Source organism: Cydia amplana, chromosome Z (assembly GCF_948474715.1).
Source record: "Cydia amplana chromosome Z, ilCydAmpl1.1, whole genome shotgun sequence".
In the NCBI taxonomy this organism is placed as follows: Eukaryota; Metazoa; Arthropoda; class Insecta; order Lepidoptera; family Tortricidae; genus Cydia; species Cydia amplana.
The window spans coordinates 35,746,382-35,763,971 of NC_086096.1; the positions used below are offsets into that span (position 1 = coordinate 35,746,382).

The 17,590-nt window shown below is 44.2% G+C and overlaps 1 protein-coding gene across 1 annotated transcript in view; it reads right to left on the reverse strand.

Annotated features, from left to right (window-relative positions):
* LOC134660695 (protein purity of essence) overlaps positions 1-17,590 on the reverse strand; it is a 130,281-nt gene that overhangs the window by 61,173 nt on the left and 51,518 nt on the right. The window contains exons 37-55 of the mRNA XM_063516475.1: positions 17,314-17,526; positions 16,668-16,832; positions 15,317-15,511; positions 14,570-14,754; positions 13,926-14,087; positions 12,060-12,192; positions 11,171-11,373; positions 10,312-10,542; positions 9,172-9,325; positions 8,340-8,473; positions 7,798-8,040; positions 6,817-7,056; positions 6,256-6,436; positions 5,749-5,963; positions 4,824-4,971; positions 4,129-4,302; positions 3,433-3,555; positions 2,327-2,492; positions 1,120-1,265 (exon numbers count right to left, since the gene is read on the reverse strand). Coding sequence (XP_063372545.1) covers positions 1,120-1,265; positions 2,327-2,492; positions 3,433-3,555; positions 4,129-4,302; positions 4,824-4,971; positions 5,749-5,963; positions 6,256-6,436; positions 6,817-7,056; positions 7,798-8,040; positions 8,340-8,473; positions 9,172-9,325; positions 10,312-10,542; positions 11,171-11,373; positions 12,060-12,192; positions 13,926-14,087; positions 14,570-14,754; positions 15,317-15,511; positions 16,668-16,832; positions 17,314-17,526 — 3,411 coding nt within the window. The remainder of the gene's footprint in view (positions 1-1,119; positions 1,266-2,326; positions 2,493-3,432; positions 3,556-4,128; positions 4,303-4,823; positions 4,972-5,748; positions 5,964-6,255; positions 6,437-6,816; positions 7,057-7,797; positions 8,041-8,339; positions 8,474-9,171; positions 9,326-10,311; positions 10,543-11,170; positions 11,374-12,059; positions 12,193-13,925; positions 14,088-14,569; positions 14,755-15,316; positions 15,512-16,667; positions 16,833-17,313; positions 17,527-17,590) is intronic.

Here is a 17,590-nt window from a genome sequence, read left to right on the forward strand (position 1 = left end):
ACGTCAAGCTAAATACAGAGTGTTGTTATTAGAGATGCCACGAATATTCGGCCTATTCGGCCACTTTGCCGAATATTCGGCCGAATGTTGCCTACTATTCGGCCGAATACCGAATATCTGTTGCACATACTTAAAAAGAAAAATTGCACAATGAAAATAACTAAAAACTTAAAGTAGGTATATTTAGAATGTCTTCTTGGAAAATTGTTAAATAGGAAGACCCTTTTTTGACCACTTGTTGATTAAAAAACATTTTATTTTAATCATGAGTCTGTTTTGTTTGACTCTATTCATTAATGCTGTTAAACAAAAATATATCTTAGCTAACGTCATCTAACGTTGAGATTTGTTAGTGATCAGTTTTCATAATAATTGTGACTCAAAATATTCGCATGTCATGCCGAATATTCGATCGCCGAATATTCGGTATTCGGCCGTGAGAGGGGCCGAATAATCGGTATTCGGTATTCGGCCAAAACCACTATTGAAGTGTTGTTTTAAAAAAACATCCTATATGCGACTTAACGTCATAATAACGTCACCGGCACCAGAGTTTCGCTCTCTGTTTATAATAATCAAATCCCTAACGACTTCCATTTTGACTGTCACTGTGACAAGAAATGTCACGGAAGTCAAATTCTTTAATGTTAACTATATAAATAGCCGAAAGGGATAGTGCAATTTAGAAAGGGACATCATGCTTCGACCTTGAACCGCTGTCAAACTTCGGTTTTGTAGGAAGTTTCCTTTCTGTACGGTAGTACTGTTATTTATTTTACGTCACCTACGCGAGGAGAAAATCTCACTTCCTGCCCTAGTAACACGGTCGCATTTTTATCGTTTGTCACCATGCCTGTCACGTTCTAACAAGTATGTAAGTGCGAAAGTGACGGGCATAGTGATAGTAGATAAAAATGGAACCGTGCTGAGCCCGCAGGCCAAGGCAAGACGTAAAACTTTAGACAAACCACGGGCAGTATTTCGTAAATATTATTAAAACACCTTCGGTTCGGGCCACAAAGACCTGCGGTCTGGAGCGTTCACGAATTCACCTCCGTATGTAATGTACTATTGTGGCTGTATGCAGCGTATTGCATCAATAGTAGATCAAGATGTTACCGTAAGCGCTGCTACGGCCGGACACGCCGCCGATGCTGTCGGCGCCCGAGCCGCCGCTCTCGGAGCCCGCGGAGCCGGGCGCTTCTGCGGGGGAAGTGCGGAGCGTGCTGCCGTCAGTGGCTGCGGTGCTGCCCTCGTCATCAGATCTGTTTTAATACCGGTACAATAGGCTAGATGACAAATCTTCATTTATGGTATCAATCAATCAGGTTTGTTTTTAGGATCAAATGTCTATATGGGACCCATTGCATTAAAGCAATACAAAAGTCAGAAATGATTGTCAAAGTCCGACAGACGTACTTCACTAACAAATCGCTATGTGAACGTGACGTCAAGGTCACTGAGATCGCATCTTGAAGTATGAACAAAACAAGAAAATTGCATTTTTGTCGGTGAAATATTGCGTTTTTGTATATAGTTGCTATACAATCTTTTTTTGGATAAAATGTGAGGAATCAAATGGTATCCTTACTTATTTCGTTTTTGAAAGTTAAAAAAAAAACTTAAATTTTGAAACGTTCAAGTGCTGTACTTTTGTATTATTTCCATATTTTTTTAAATATTGTGATAAATTGCTCATTTTGTATCTATTTTACTGGATTTTGTTATAAAATTCAACATGTGTCATCATCCCTAAAGGCTCGCTATGTGATGTGGTCTTGATTAACGGATTCACTGCCGTCGTTTTCGTAGCGCTTCGCTCGTAGCCGCTCCCAGTGTTTTCCCGTTTTGTAGAGGAAAGCGACTACGAATAGAGAACCCGCTGAGCGGGTTTCCGGCATTCAATGTGCGTCTTATGAGAATACCGCAGCACATTTTACCTCCAAATGACGTTTTAAAATGGGTGAAGATACAGTGACAATACGAGTATCTCAAGCAAACAGCCTTCCTTGTTCGATACATCTAAAAAAATGTAGGTACGTTTTGTATATTAATATAAAGTTTTAGATTTAGGCCAAAGGGTAAGGTTGGTGTCCAATTTCTTGATCCAATGCGCATTGCGTCTGACTCTCTCACTAAGCAAAATGAGAGACGCAAATACACATTAGACACAGAAATTGGACAGGTAGAATAACGCTCTAACAGACCTTGACAGAAGCAGAGTGCACCAACTGTCAGAACTTTGATACGTGATTTCTGGAAAAGTTGTTTTTTTGGGATGTGACCGTATTATAGGCGCCATATAATATGTAGCAAAGGTACGTACCCCGGCGGGGAGGCGGTGGCGTCGCTGAAGCCGGGCGCGGGCGGGGGAGGCGCGGAGGGTGCGGGGGGCGCGCGGCGCGGCTGCTCTTGCAGCGAGAGCGCTATGGCCAGCTCCACCATCGTCTCGTCGTCGGCGTCGGGCGGTATGTCGAGGAGGGCGTCTAGGCCTGGTAAAAACAAACAGTTTACTATAGATAAAGCTTACAGTAAACCTTTACTCTAAGCTTTATCTATAGTAAACTGCGTACCTACGCAGATATATATTATGCACTCTATGATTCTAAACTAGCAAAGTGCCTATCTAGGCGAAATCCAACATTTTCTCGGTGATCAACAGACTATATTATTATGTGGCTTTCCATCTGATGAAAAGGACCTTATGCACATGAAATCTGATGAAATATATACGCAATTTAAAATAATAAACTCGACCATGGTGAAAGAGTGCCTATTGTGTGGTGACCTTAACTGTCTTACCTCCGTCAGGCGCAAGCAGCACCATCGGCTCCAACGAGTCGTCCACGTCCATGTATTGGTTCTGCTCGTGTTCAGCTTGGGACATCTCCACGGCGGACACTATGGCCTCGACCACGGTGAAAGAGTGCCTATTGTGTGGTGACCTTAACTGTCTTACCTCCGTCAGGCGCCAGCAGCACCATCGGCTCCAACGAGTCGTCCACGTCCATGTATTGGTTCTGCTCGTGTTCAGCTTGGGACATCTCCACGGCGGACACTATGGCCTCGACCACGGTGAAAGAGTGCCTATTGTGTGGTGACCTTAACTGTCTTACCTCCGTCAGGCGCCAGCAGCACCATCGGCTCCAACGAGTCGTCCACGTCCATGTATTGGTTCTGCTCGTGTTCAGCTTGGGACATCTCCACGGCGGACACTATGGCCTCGACCACGGTGAAAGAGTGCCTATTGTGTGGTGACCTTAACTGTCTTACCTCCGTCAGGCGCCAGCAGCACCATCGGCTCCAACGAGTCGTCCACGTCCATGTATTGGTTCTGCTCGTGTTCAGCTTGGGACATCTCCACGGCGGACACTATGGCCTCGACCACGGTGAAAGTGTCCCTATTGTGTGGTGACCTTAACTAAGTCTTACCTCCATCAGGTGCCAGCAGCACCATAGGCTCCAACGAGTCGTCCACGTCCATGTATTGGTTCTGCTCGTGTTCAGCTTGGGACATGTCCACGGCGGACACTATGGCCTCGACCACGGTGAAAGTGTACCTATTGTGTGGTGACCTTAACTAAGTCTTAAGCTTTGGATTCCTCCGAAAACGGTGCCGTCATATGACGGCCGTCATATAGCGGCAGCAAAAGACGGCCGTCTTTACGGTGGCGACATGTGGAAAGTACCACGGCGTCATAACACACCGTCATCCACCAAGGTCAAAGCGGCAAATTTGAAAAATGTAGGCGCGATGGGATAACGTCCCATATAAAATTTGAATTTCGGGCCTTTTCCTACTGACAAGATTTGCTTGATCATCTATAATTTACTTGGAGGATGAAATATCATCAAAAGAGGAAAATAATCGTAGTACGGAATCATTTATTCAAATCTCGTGTCATTTATTCAAAATGGCGTCACCGCTATCTAATAAAACGTTCACGAAACTATCGACAAGGTCATGACGGCCGTCATCTTACGTTACGTTGACAATCAACGTAACGTAACGCCGTCTAGGAAACCGCGCCATCTTGTTTACATAGACAACGTTCTAGTGACGTCAGTCAACGCTATATAGCGGCCGTAATATGACGGCACCGTTTTCGGAGGAATCCAAAGCTTTACCTCCGTCAGGCGCCAGCAGCACCATAGGCTCCAACGAGTCGTCCACTTCCACGTCCACGTATTGGTTCTGCTCGTGTTCAGCTTGGGACATCTCCACGGCGGACACTATGGCCTCGACCACGGTGGAGGACGCGTGGGCGACGTTCGCTACTGTTGAGCTGGATGGGCCGACTCCTGTTAAACCGATGAGTGTTATGTAGCTATCAGACTATCGCACCGCACCGTGACCTTGGAGCGTCGCACCCATAAGTGAGAGTGAGAAACATATATCTCTTTTTCGCTCTCACTTATGGGTGCGACGCTCCAATTTCACGGTGCGGTGCGACAGTCTGTTGGCTACTTTATGACTTACGTCTAAGCATCATATTTTTACACTGCGTAAAGGCAACTGCCAGCCAGCGGCCATAAGCAAATACTAACTAAGTACTGCATTAGGTCTCCGTATTAGGACCAACTATAATTTATGATTGCATCCTTAGAAAGCCTCTGCGGCGATTTAAAAGTACATTTTTTGCACAAGAAAATAATCAATAACTACAGATGTAGTGCATAATTATTTTCCATCGTATTTTCACGGAAACGTACAAACGTATTTTGCTATTTCAGTCAGTCCCGGTACAAAAAATACTGAGGTTGACTGAAGTAGCATGACAAATCTTTATTAATCTCATTTACAATGTAAACAAACATCTCACCCGGAGTGTTAGGTGGTGAAGGTATGTACACTCGTCGCCTCTTGACCCTAGGGCGGAGGACCCTCATTATGGCCGCCTTGGCGCCGAAGCTGATGTTCTGGTCTTCAGCTAGCAGGAGAGACAGGTAGATTTGATTGCCGAAGTCAACCTGTGAAAGGTAAAAAAAACTTACTAACAAACTCCTGTGTGTCATCAGTCACTAAATTATGCAAACTTTTGATAACGCGGCCATTGTATAGCATATATTGATCGAAAATATACAAGGGTAAAGCGTCCGTTTACAGCGCATTGCATGCAGACGCTGTCGATATCATCACTAGAGACCATCTCAGTATATTTTGATACGAAGCATTCAGACACTGCGTCTGACGTGACGCGGACTGGAAAGCAAATCCTTATGTATTTGTCTTTGGTCGACGCTACGCACAGCGTACTGCACTGCGTGCTACAACGTTATGTCCTCTAGAAATGTGGCAATGTGTAACCAAACACCAAGACTTTATTGCTAATGTAATAGAGAAAAAAATACATAGAGTGCTCACTCCAAACATCAGTTTTGGTATCAAAAAGACTATTATTTTCATAGTCGACATCTAGCATCGGGTAGCGGAATTATCAGTACTGCTACTTGACAATAGATGTTGCACCGACCCAAAAGTCTAATGCTCAACAATTTTCAGCTAATAATATAACCGGATTAGCCGGAACTCTCTCCTTCTGCTTTAATATTAGTTGTAAATTGTTGTTCAACGCCATTTTCGTGAGTCGCTACTCACGAGACATCTAGTATCAAGTATCGGTTCTGATAGTTCCGCTACTCGATGCTAGATGTCGATTACGAAAATAATAGTCTTTTTGATACCAAAACTGATGTATGGAGTGAGCACTCTATTGTTAGTATATTTTTCTATGCTAATGTACTCACGCAGCAGGGCTCCGCGTGCAGCTGGAACGCGTGCACGATGTCCGCGAGCGCGTGCAGCGTGTGCTCCACGTGCCGCAGCCCGTAGCTCAGCACGCCGGGCGGGCCGCCCGCGGCGCCGCGGCACGCCGCCAGCCGCCACAGCACGCTGGCGAGCAGCGCTATCACGTGAGGGTCTTTGCTCTCGTCAGAGTCCTTCCAGAGGGCTGTCCAGTCCCCTGTGCAGAATAAGGTCAGTTTAAAATATGGTAATCGCAGCTGTATAATAGTAGAATAAGACACTATAGTAGAACGGCGCCAACCCTGCATGAAGACATCTGATTCTGACAGGTACTGTAAGGTATTAGAATCCCATCGCTCCCAAATGAAGACGAATACGTGACTATTGCTGAGCAGAAGCACCCGCGTTGATGAGGACTCAATCTTATGCCACGTTATAAAACCTCATATAAACTCGAAATCTATACGTAACTGGGTGTACATTTTTGTTGGATGTATTGTATTTCTCACCGTCAGCCGGCCGCTGCGGTGTAGGCGCGCTGTATTTGACGAGATGCGCGGGGCGAGTGACAGCTACCCCTCTCGCTAGTAGCACGAGACGGAAGAACGCTTCGGGGTCGATGTTGCGAGGGTCGCAGGTCGCGCGCAGGTCTCGTAGCGATGAGCATACGTAGTTCAGGATTGCTTGGTCCTGTGAAAATTTCATGGTCCTGTGTACAATTCTGTCTCTCTCTCTCTCTTCTGAGTAACAAAAATCGCTGTGTGGTAAATTTTCACGTAATTTGACGTAACGGAAATGTTCGCTCTTTTTCACTTATACTGATAATTTCACAAGGCTGTCAGGAGCAGCTTTATTATTCCTTGTGCAGTAAAACGTTGAAATTATTGGTTAATCTTTGGCAAATATAAATAAAATTGGTATCTGGACAAACTGTAAGAATCTAGTTTATGGTCTGCTGTGAGAGAACCGTAACAAAAATGCAGCTAGAGCAAATTCTCTACATTTTCAAAGTGTTTTGTTGGGCAAGTTTCTTGTAAATATGCCATACAGTTGTCAAGGAGCCAATATACCTTGTACTGGTGGTAGTGCTGGTGGTGCACGGCCCGCAGCAGGCACTGTGCTCTCGCGTGCAGGTGGGCGCTGGCCGGCGCGCAGAGCAGCTTCCGCGCCGCCTCGGCGCCACCCTCTGCGCCGGCGGCGGCGAGCGCCGACACGGGCGCGCCGGCGCCGAGCTCGAGCGCCTCGAGAGCGGCGCACGCGAGGCGCTCGAGGGAGCTGGGCTTCCATGCGCCTGCGGTGCCTTCGGCTTCCTGTTCAATCAACAAATTGATATTTTTCCAGCATTAGTCGCTAATTCATGTCTGAAAATCGTGATCATCAGATATTTGTTTTGGATAGTAAGTATTACTTGGCCAACTGTAACATAATATTAAACTTTGAATCATTTTACGGTTTAGACTCACTTGTTTTATGTCACTCGCGCGACATGCGACTGCGACTGACAGTGCTTGAGAAAGGAGACTCTCCGAAATGTCGCGCGAGTGACTAGTATAGTAGTGCTAGTAATAGTAGTGCTATAGTATGTCTCACAACAGTTTAAATTCAATATTGAACTTGCTGCTGGTTTGTGTTCGCCCTGAAGTTTTAGCTAAGTTTCCTATTCCCTCCGTGTATGACTGTGGGGCCGCGTTAGTGGGTATGGGATGTATTGTTTATTTACAGTTGGCAGTTGCCAAATAGTATGAAGCGACGTCATCCCACGAGAGTTCATATTTTCACCACGTCATACGTTGGCGTCATTTCTATTTCCCTCGCCACAAGCTTTGGACATAGCCTATCGCCGACGCGAAACTTACACCCTAGGTAAATAGGTTACAGAACCTATATCTACACATACCTTTGTAGTCTTACTAGACAACGGGCAAAATAAGTCCAGATGAACTGCGGGTCTTGCGACTCGAAATTGATTACCACCGTTGTCATTTCTTTATGACCCCGCCTAAATTTGTACCGTTACGTTATCTATAGGTTCATTTTCACACAACACATACCTGTGTTGTCTTGCTGGAAGACGGGCACGACGACGGGTCTTCATTCTCCTCGGGCCAGCCGAACTGCTCCTTATTCTTCCCGTACACCTTGACGGAGTCCACCATGGAGATGCCGTCGGGGTCCTGCGAGGGGCCGAAGTTGATGACGATCTTCTTGTCGGACTGGAGGGACTCCTCGCGGGTGAAGGGTATGTCGAACCAGCGGTTGCGGAGGACTACCGTTGGGATGGTGCGGCCGAGGACCTGAGTTAATGTTCTATTAGTATTTTGTACTGTTGTTATTAGTATTTAACTCTAACAAAATTTTGGTGGTAACTACTGGGCCAGTACCAGTGGTAAAAGGTGGGAAAAAAATTCCCTGTAGTTACCACTGATAACAACTTGGTGGTAACTAGTGGGAATAACCCACAAAAACAAACAAGGTAGTTTTCCGACTAGAGGTTTGCAAGCTATTTTCCAGGAAACATACTACAACTTTTTAAAAAATATCTTTCTCTCGCAAAGAAATTTTCTTTTAAGCCTAATATGTTCATATACCATACCTCAATATAAGTGGGTGTCCTGGCGACATCTTGGCTGCCGAGTAAAACTCTTATACCGCAAATGACCATGTTCGGATCAGAGTTTATCACTTCAACGGAGAATCCAGTCATCTTGGTGGAGACCACGTACAATCCTGTGTAATCACACACTTGTAAAATAAAAATTTCAACTTTTTGTACACAAATCATCATCATCATCATCATCTTCCTCGCAGCCACGGCTCATGGGAGCCTGGGGTTCGCTTGGCAACTAATCCCAGGAATTGGCGTAGGCACTAGTTTTTTACGAAAGCGACTGCCATCTGACCTTCCAACCCAGAGGGTCAACTAAGACCTTATTGGAATTAGTCCGGTTTTCTCACGATGTTTCCCTTCACCGAAAAGCGACTGGTAAATACCAAATGATATTTCGTGCATAAGTTCCGAAAAACTCGTTGGTACGATCCGGGGTTTGAACCCGCGACCTCCGGATTGGAAGTCGCACGAGCGTGCGATAAGAGCTTACCGCTAGGGCACCAGCGCTTTTTTCACATAAAGCCTTGACATAAATCATACGATTTTGTATAAGATATTAGACGGGGCGAGAACCCGCATGCGAGTTTGATTACATTGCGTCGTTTGATCGGTCGGCTGAATTGATCTAACCTCAATGGTCCGCAATGTAACTAAAACTGTATACGAGTTCGCGCGCCCTCTAAATGAGCCCTCAGGCTCAGTAGAAACATTCTGCGGCTTGGACTTGAGGTATATGGAGGCAATAATTTCATCAAGCTCCCATTGCCAAACAAAACTCTAACATATGTCCTACATCATAAGGTATGTTTTTGTTTACCAGTAGTATTCAGCCTGTGCTTGATCTGAGCTGTGTTGTAGACCTGCAGGAGATCCTTGCCTCCGAACTCGACATCGGACATGGCAACGCAGTGCTCGAAGAAATCGATGGGAAACTGCGGGGACCCGTTGGAGTTGGACTTTGATGAGGCCGCCTAAAACAAAACAGTTTATAAAGTATTTATAATCACACACTTTTATTTAGCTTCACTGCGTATATCCACGGTGCATGAAATCTTGTAACTTATTTGAACCACATCCAAGCCTCATTAAGCAGAAATTTCGCATACTTCCATATTTCCAATGACAATGCAATAATATGCTAACATGGAGCTGATCTGATGGTGCAGTCGGAAGGTAGCCAAAGGAACTCTTCGATGGGAAGACATAAACACATTGAGTTTAGGCTCATTTGAAAGGTCTCGAGACGTACTTGATAGACATGTAAAGTACAGCCGGCAATAAAAATGTGTGTCAAAAAATATGTTTGACGGTTACTTGTTTACATTAAGTTCATGTAGCTAGATGTATGTTGCAATAGCTGTACTGCTGTTTAGCTTAAAAAGATTGTTTCCTTCCGAAAAAACAATGAGTGTGAAATTTTGAACATCAACTATTTTTTAAAAACACTACACTGAATTGTAACCACTTTTCTAGATGTTGACAAATTGCAAATCATTAATTATCGGCAACTAAATCCCTGGCGCCTTTGGTCTTCGCTAAAGAACCAGTTGCGAGAGATTGGCCTATATTGATACGCGGTCGTTTCGCACCCCGTCGCGGCACGACCCATATTATCTCTAGTTTCATTAATCCACTTTTTAATAGATAACTTGCCTATATTTAATTACACAAACGGGTCTACCGCGATATAGTTTTATTGTTTTTACCTTAAAATCCGACGTCTCAGCTGGTCACGGAAAAGCACAACGCGCTATGTGTACAAAAAGTGTTATAGATAACTTCTGCTGAGCGAATTTAAGCTGTTGTGAGACATACTAACGCCGCAGTAGGCGATACACGGCCGTCGTGAACGCTGCTCGCACTGTTAGTGCTTGAAAAAGGAGACCTAGCCTCTCCGAAACATGGCGCGAGTGACTTAAAACAAGTGAGTCTAAACCGTAAAATTATTCAATGTTACCTGCTGAGCCTTCCCTTTAGTATGCGTGAGCGCCCTCGGCTTGCGCCTCGGCGCGTGTGTCGGCTGTATCGTAGGCGACAGCCAGAAGCCCGTGTGCTCTGGGCTTGCCGCATACATGCGTAAACTGCCGTCTTCGCAGAGAAGTATGAGGGTGCTCTTCTGCTCGCCGCCGCCGCCGCACCAGTGGCGGACGGCCACCATGTCTGTGATCTTGGCTTTGGCTGGGACGACCTGAGGGAAAAGAATGGGTGAATACACTAATGAGCAATGTCATCTTTTGCCCGTATGCTGCGTTCATATTTGTGGGCAAAACACGTTGAGACGATAAAAATAATCAACGCATAATGATATCTATCTAATACCTTTAAACGAGCAATTCTTGCATATATATTTATGTATATGTTTATATATTTATATGTAAATATATTTCGGGGATCTCGGGAACGGCTCTAACGATTTCGATGAAATTTGCTATATGGGCGGCTTCAGGAGTGAAAAATCGATCTAGCTAGGTTTTATCTCTGGGAAAACGCGCATTTTTGAGTTTTTATATGTTTCCCGAGCAAAGCTCGGTCTCCCAGATATTTAATGATAATGTGTCACTCTATAGAACTTGCTATGTTAACAAACCGCCACGATACAACACGATAAATTGATGACGTCTTGCAATATAGAGGGTGGGGCGTTCAGAATGTTCCAAATGAAGGTCACTACTGATTAGATTATATCCTTATATGTTAAGCGAAAATTAATGATTTCGGAAAAAAAATCGATTTTGTGTACTTGCTGAACCTGATGCTAACCTTACTTTCTCTCTCCCCTGTCTCCCACTAGGGCAGTCATAGTTTAAGGCTAATACCTTGATCTCCTGAACGAAGATGTTGTTAGGGGTGAGCATCAGCACCACAGGGTTGTTGGAGGCCTGCAGCACCGCTGTGACCAGGCCCGGGTGTCCGGGGACCTCGGCCCATTGGCAGAGCGCCTGCACGCCGCCCTGCTTGCCGCCCCCGCGGCCGCCTTCTTTGGGCGGCGTGGCTAGGGACTGCGGGATCAGGGCTGTGCCTGGAAATATACTCACTCACTAAATGCCGTAAACATGAGTTTTTTTTGTGGAAAGCTGAATCGAGATTAGCTGACGATGTGACTAGTTAAATTCGCGCGTAAAAAACTATCAAACTAATAAGTACTCTGCACAAGAAAGACGGGTTTTAGTTTAAGTGTAGATTAGTTTTAAGTCAGGTGCCCGCTGAAAATCAGCGTCATGGCTTGCCGTGGCATTATGCTGAGTGGGGATCCTGTTTAGCATCTAAGTAGTTTGTGTAACTCGTATTGTGTGTTATTCTATACCCAGATGTTAAACAAATGTATTTCTTCTTCTTCTGTGTTTCTATTGTGAAACTTATTCAATAGTTACATGATGAGTTGTTGCCACACTGTCTTTATTAATCTACCCTCATCTACATTAAGAAATATTGGCGTTATGCATAAACGGCTGCTATCTTAATCAGTTGATGATCATCGTTTGTCCCTATCTGTCGTTATGCCACAGAGCCCTCTCTACAAACGACGACCAGCTGATTAACTTAGCAGACGTTTATGAATAACGCCGTATATCTATAAGTTTCAAGTGCATTCGACCTTTTAGTTCGAAAGTGTAATAAATAAGTAAAGTTTTGTGACGAGTTAATTTTTCAGGATATTTTGGCAAGCTTCAGTTTTATATCAGAGCAAAGTTAAACAAAAGTTACCTTTGACGCTGTCCTCGACCGTGCTCAACGGCGCGAGGTAGCTCCGGCCGTGAGCGTACGAGAAGAACAGCATTTTGAGCGTGTGCGAGTAGTACACGGAGACGCCGCCGCCGCCGACCATGCCAGCCACATCCTGCACAACATAGTTGCATAAACCACAAGAACAAACTCTAAAAAAAAGCGGCCAAGTGCGAGTCGGACTCGCCCACGAAGGGTTCCGTATTTAGGCGATTTATGACGTATTAAAAAAAACTACTTACTAGATCTCGTTCAAACCAATTTTCGGTGGAAGTTTACACGGTAATGTACATCATATATTTTTTTTAGTTTTATCATTCTGTTATTTTAGAAGTTACAGGGGGGGGGGACACATTTTACCACTTTGGAAGTGTCTCTCGCGCAAACTATTCAGTTTAGAAAAAAATGATATTAGAAACCTCAATATCATTTTTGAAGACCTATCCATAGATACCCCACACGTATAGGTTTGATGAAAAAAAAAATTTGAGTTTCAGTTCTAAGTATAGGGAACCCCAAAAATTTATTGTTTTTTTTTTCTATTTTTGTGTGAAAATCTTAATGCGGTTCACAGAATACATCTACTTACCAAGTTTCAACAGTATAGTTCTTATAGTTTCGGAGAAAAGTGACTGTGACATACACGGACAGACGGACAGACAGACAGACAGACAGACATGACGAATCTATAAGGGTTCCGTTTTTTGCCATTTGGCTACGGAACCCTAAAAATACCTAACTATAACTAATAGGATTGGCTCGGTGACGCAACACGAATCCAAGGGCCTACCGCGAACACCGAAGTTCACAAATTGCCGGTAACTTTTCTGTCACTCTAAGGGCCAGTTGCACCAACCACATTTGACAGACTGACCGACGTCAGCCGACGCCTTGGAGGATACAACTAAACGGAGTAGCCATTAACAGGCTTTCCCCTCTGTCGAAAATAGGCGGCCAACGGTCATACACAATGTATGGACTGACGTTTATCTGACATGGCTATTTTTACGTTACGCATACATTTGACGTTCCCCTCCCCCGCAAAAATCGGCAGACGGTTTTGTACAGAAAATTACAGACATGGCGTCTCCGTTTGATTATATCCTCCAAGGCCGACGCGCCCCGCTTTACTATGAAACTTTCCATACATACAAATTTAGCGAACTCTTTAACGATACGAACAGTTTGGTGCAGCCGACCCTAATTACGCCTTCATTGGAGCAATAGAGAAAGATGCCCGCAACTTGCGAACTTCGGTGTTCGCGGTGGGCGCTCTGGCTTCTCACACATGACCACGATACCTCGATTTGTTCTGCGCAGTTTCTCGTCTGATAAGAAAACTGATAAACTAAATGCTAATAGGCGTCATGATTATGGGTAAAACCAGTAGGGAACAGCTATCTCTTAAAATGAGAAAATAATACCCCATTATGTCAGATAGACCAGTTACGCGCGTTAAGACGAAATGTTTGGTGTCAAACACGTCGCCGAGTGCGCGTGAGAAAATTGGTCACGAGTAAGCAACACACAATGCAGCCTCCGCAAACTCAGACCTTATAACGTCTACCACAAGATCTATTTTTCTTAACTTCACAACACTTACCATAGACAAGGAATCCTCTAGACGGAGTTTAGAGCAATTATTTCATGAAACCGATGCTGCCAAAAATACTGGGGTCGGGGGACGAAGTGAGCGAGTCCCGTGCCGTGATTGGTCCGTTCAAAGACACGGACGTCACACAAAGACACTTTGACTCGAAAATTGAGTAAAACTACCGTATATATTTGTGGCAGAGGGGGTAGCGCTACTATGCTCAGTCTGGAGGATGTCTTGTCTGTGACACTTACCTGTATATCCGGATGCAGAACCTCCAGCGTGTTAGTGATGTAGAAAGTGCCAAGAGAAGCGCGGGTCTCCTCGCTGGTGGGTTGCCAGTACATGTGGCCAGGTGAGCTCATGCATATCATGTGCATTACACCTTCTTGGTTCACGAACGTCACGTCTCGGACCTGAACAACAAATGTGTGTCTATGTTTAAAGGGTGAATATTTTCCAAATTTGTACCTAATTTGTAATAAACTAGCCTCCCTTAGGAGGCTTCGAACACGAAACGAAACATCCAAAATTTGCCACTGAAATTTGAACTTAAATTGTAGGAAATAGATTTGATTTTGCGTTGTTTGAAAATTGAACGAAACAAAGCAAAATCGACTCTGTTCCAATTGAACATGATTTACCTAAATTACATCGAACTGAATAGGTACTATAGGTAGGACCTTTGGGCCTTATGAGGCTAATGTAATGATTAATATGTAAATAGCTGTAATATTTTTAACAATGTATGCTGAATACTAATATGTAAATGAATAAAAAAAGAATATAGGATTTTTAAAAGGGTTTTTAAATTTTGTCCACAATGCCCACGGCTTCAGTGGCAAACAATGAATATGCTAAGATAAATATTGTCATATATTTTTAGATCAATCCTTACCTTTCCGCTAGGCACCAGGAAGTGGTGCACAGGATTGTTGAGGTCCTTGCTGAGATCGAATATCTTGACAAAGTTCGAGGTCACCAGCGCGAGCTGCGTCTGCGAGCCGGGCAGCCAGAGCGCCTTGATTATGTAGTTGTTAGCCTCCAGATCGGGGTTGATGACTAGGTGGTCTGCCACTGTGCCTGTAGGACGAATAAAAATTAGAAACACATTATGAAACAGCCAAAATCATATTTTTAGGATTTTTCTACTGTGCCTTTGTGGCGTCTAGTGTAGTTTTACGGTTCCGTACCTCAAAAGGATAAAACGGAACCCTTATAGGACCACTTGTGTGTCTGTCTGTCTGTCTGTCCGACCATTCCCCCCTCCCCTTTATGTCCGAAACTATTGGGTATACAATTTTGAAAAAGATACACAAAATAGTTATTTACTAAGATGACAGGAAAACGTGAGTCGGACTTATTTACATACTTTTTCATCCGACCCCTACGGGTTCTTAAGACATTTCATATGTCCGGAACCCTTGGAACGCGAGTCCGACTCGCACTTGACCGGGTTTTTTTTTAAATTTATTGTATCACCACCATTATTGAAAGTGACGCTCTTCAAAGAGTCAAAGTATAATACGTTCTCCTTGACATGAGCAAAGTATGGATATGGAAAAGTCGTATAAACGTCATCTTATATTCATTCATATTTCATATGAGTTGCCGCTCCACTGTCACCGGCCACAGTAAATGTTACCTCCACTGTTGAACGTCAGTACGTGACACTCCTTAAAACCGCACACGGCCAGCAAGTCTTCATTCCACGGGTTACCGCTCAGCGTGAGAACGGTGAACGGTATGGGTGCTGATGAGAGCCGAGTGAGGGTCAGCTTGTGTTTGGACGAATCCGCCTGTTTGAGTAGAGCGGATAGCTGGAGTACGGTGATTTTTCCTGGGGAGACAAAAATAGTGTTAGTTGCTACTTTTTAAAGAGCTGTGGAAATGGCTGGCACAACAATCCAAGGGAATGTACAAAACTTAAACTTAGGATCTAAATAAACTACCCATTTCTGAAAAGATAATCCTTATTATTTATTGTCCTGCTAAACGACTTGGACCGTAAAAGATTGTCAAATGCTAGCTCTTGCGCGGCCAGCTCCATTACACCGTGGAGTTACATAATGGCTGCGATAGCCAAGTGTTTAATAAAAATAAAATAAAAAGCTTTTATTTCAGGCAGTACCCATATCAACATATACAAGTTTAAGTGTTCAGTTATTTCTCACTATGTATGCTAGTGTTAAGACTTTAACCTTTCAACGCTTTTCGTCCCATGCTAAAATGTGGCTTATACGCCAAATGGTTGCAATATGAAGAGCGAAAATAAACCTTATCTGTCAGCAGGAAAATTGCTTTGACAGCGTCCGTCATAGCCTTTTTAGTGGCTGTTGGCGTCATGGGCACGACAGCACTCGACCACTTTAGTGGCTCTTGGCGTTGAAAAGGTTAATTACCAGACAGATTAGAATATTAACAGACTCATCAGGCTGGTAGCCTGGTCTCGAATCCAGAGGCTCAACATATTCACACATGCGACTTGTGCGACAAGAAGTGCCGTGCAGCGATAGGCTTATATAATGCATTGGCCGTCTCAACCGCTCTTGACACAACAACATTCATCCGTCAGGGATGCAGTGACCATTGATGATGATGAAATAGTAGTTTGTGTTACAAGGGATCAAAATGATATATTTCCGTCAAGGGCGTACATTTAATCCTGAATGAAGCGATGGATTCTAAAGTAGAATCCTGAGCGTAATGAGGGATTCAAGTGTTAACGCCCAAGACGAAATAATTTTGATACTGTGGTCACATACTGCTTTTCACATCAACTATGAGGAAAATAAAAAAATCTTAGTGTTGACACAATCTGATGCTTAAACAGATTATTTAAGCTAAAAAATAATGTGCAAATAAAATGTAAAAATAGTGTGCTAGAACAGAAAAGTGTTACTTTGATCCTTCCTAGCAGGGAGGAAAAGTGTCACTTTGATCCCTCCTAGCAGGGAAGAAAAAGCTCCTTTCCGAATAGGTGTTGTGAAAAGTACCTTTCTCGTGCGACACGGCGAGATGCTGCCGGCGGCCCTGCGGCGAGGCCAGGCAGCACATGGCGACACGGCGCAGCTTGTGGTTCGACATCAGCTGGCGGATCGTCTGCCCGTTCTCGCCGGTGTACGACATGCGGACGTTCTCGAACGCGCCCTCTTGGGAACCTGAGAGATTTTGATTGTCATTCGGTCGTTGTTTGTGGAAACTTGGTCAAATGTTTCTGTAATTATATGTACCTCATGATGACGCATATATATTAGTATCATACTAAATAAATCATATTTAGATCCTATAAGGCGCAATGCTAAATTAGGATTTTTGTACTGGTATTCATCAAGAGCTTGAAAATAACACCTTAAAGCAACTTTCGCCTAAATTTTATTTAATGAATTTTGCTAAGTGTGAAGGAGAAATGTAACGGAGTTACATGGCAACATGTGGTAATTTGAAACAGTATCACAGAGTAATTTCGTACCGTTTTTGCTGGCTATACTGTGTAGCTACCATACCAACGTCTCAAATGACGTGAGACAGTCTTTCGATCGGTTTGTCCAGTATTATAAAATTCGGATAATTCGCGCGCAAATATTTTCGAAATAGGCTATAATTAATCGACGTTTGGACGTAATATTTGATGCTACGTACCCAGCGTCGGCACCATAAGGTTGTCAGTATGCACGAATCTCTTCTCGCCTAAATGCAGCTGCGCCAATGCGCGCTGAGCGCGTCCGTGCGCGCCCACAGCCGCGCCGCGCTCGCACGCGGCGCGCACCGGGCCGGACAACACGTCGAGGAGCTTGCGGACCTTGTCCATGCACGCGCCCCAGCCCGAGTACGAGGCTAGGTATTGGCGGCAGCCTGATAAAATAATAAAATACAATCAATTAAATACAAACAACAAAAGCTTAGTGGTCATTGTGGA